Here is a 1,940-nt window from a genome sequence, read left to right on the forward strand (position 1 = left end):
AAATGGTGTTCTTATCATGAAGTCAAATCACACGACACAAAGGGATTGTAAAGTTCTTTACGGACATTTCCTCAAGTCCATCGAAAGCGGGAAATCGAGATAGAGTCTTCTCCGCAGAGGCCGAAGAACAATAAGAGTTGGAGCAAAAACAAAGAGAAGAAAACTCAGAAGTCTCAAGCAAAAGCCCCTTAGAGAGAAGAGCAAGCTAATCCAGAGAGAGCCACAATAAAAAATCTCAACCTCGAAGGAGAATCAACTGATGAAGAACCACCTAAGAACCGGCGACGGGTGGAAGTAATACTCCCCCGACAGGCTGATTCCTCGGATGACAAAATTTCGCTGGTACCAACGGACTTGCGCGAAAAATTGGGCAGAAAAACAGATTCCAAAGACTTACGCACCTTTCTGAAGCGGAAGGCCGAAATGGTACAAAAGAACGAGGCAGACCTCAGGACGTCCCTCGACGAGTCTAAAGCAAGAAAGACTACCCGCATCGGAGCTGCTCCACACCTTCAACCTCAGCCGCAGATTTACATGAGCAGATCAACTCCAAAGCTGAAGACTTGCGCGCCAAGCTTAGTCAGCCCAAGCAACATGATTTACGACCGTGCCTCGAAGCGAAACGACAAGCGCAACGGGAATTGATGAAAGCTACGAACACCCCGCACCTCAACGTCATAATGGGTGGTTCACCTCCTTGCGGGGACTCGGTAAGAGCAGTTAAAGATTATAGGCGACAAGCCATCACCGCCCAAAAGTGGCCTTCGCAAGTCGAAGCAGACCATCAAATCTCTTTCTCGGCGGCCGACACTCACGGCATCAGCATGCCGCATAACGACCTGCACCTAATCGATATCGGAATTGGCAAATGCCAGGTCACGAAGGTTCTCGTTGACACATGCAGCTCAGTCGACCTTATCTTTCAGGACACGCTCGACAAGATGGGGGTCGACCTACGTGACATGAAGCCCTCTTCACGCACTCTCACGAGATTCAATGGCTCCTCGGAAAAAATGATTGGGACAATTCGTCTCCCAGTTTACGCAGGCGATGTGACCCGCACTGTTAAGTTCTCTGTTATCCGGGCTAAGGCGCCCTACAACGCAATCCTCGGTACGCCTTGGTTACACTCCATGAAAGCCATTCCCTCCACCTATCACCAATGCGTTAAGTTTCCTGGGAAAGATGGAACAACGCAGACGATCCGCGGGGATCAACGGGCTGCGAGAGAGCTACTTATCGCCGCGGTCAAGCTACAACAATCACCTTCTCTCGTCAACGCGGTCACCAAACCAATACATAAGATCCACCCTCAGAAGGAAGAAATCCTCGAGGTTCCCATCGATGAAGCTGACCCATCGAAGGTCGTGCGCATTGGCACTTATCTCTATGACGATATGCAGTCATTAATCATTTCTTTCCTCAAAGAGAATGCCTCAACCTTTGCATGGGTAACTACTGATATGAAGGGAATAGGCCCCGCAATAACATCTCACGAATTAAATGTCGATCTGACGTTCAAGCCTATTCGACAGAAGAGGCGGAAGCTCGGACCCGAACGGTCCAAAGCAGTAAATGAGGAAGTTGACAGGTTGCTCGACGCAGGTTTCATCGCCGAGGTACGGTACCCAGAGTGGCTAGCAAACTCTGTCGTCGTTAAAAAGAAAAACGGGAAGTGGCGCATTTGTGTTGACTTCACGGATTTGAACAAAGCCTGTCCAAAAGACAGTTACCCTCTCCCGCATATCGACCGTCGCATATCGACCGTCTGGTGGAGTCGACTGCCGGCAATTAGCTCCTAACATTTATGGACGCTTTTTCAGGATACAATCAAATCATGATGTACATGGACGACCGCGAGAAAACGGCGTTCATAACGGACAGAGGGACGTATTGCTACAAGGTCATACCTTTCGGCCTAAAGAACGCAGGAGCGACTT

At 49.4% G+C, this 1,940-nt stretch overlaps 1 protein-coding gene across 1 annotated transcript in view; it reads left to right on the forward strand.

Moving 5' to 3' along the window:
• The first annotated feature begins 680 nt into the window (after positions 1 to 680).
• LOC106298015 overlaps positions 681 to 1,940 on the forward strand; it is a 2,321-nt gene continuing 1,061 nt past the window's right edge. Inside the window, exons 1-2 of the mRNA XM_013734120.1 lie at positions 681 to 1,728; positions 1,824 to 1,890. Coding sequence (XP_013589574.1) covers positions 681 to 1,728; positions 1,824 to 1,890 — 1,115 coding nt within the window. The remainder of the gene's footprint in view (positions 1,729 to 1,823; positions 1,891 to 1,940) is intronic.

The sequence above is a fragment of the Brassica oleracea genome, chromosome C6 (genome assembly GCF_000695525.1).
Source record: "Brassica oleracea var. oleracea cultivar TO1000 chromosome C6, BOL, whole genome shotgun sequence".
NCBI classification, from domain to species: domain Eukaryota; kingdom Viridiplantae; phylum Streptophyta; class Magnoliopsida; order Brassicales; family Brassicaceae; genus Brassica; species Brassica oleracea.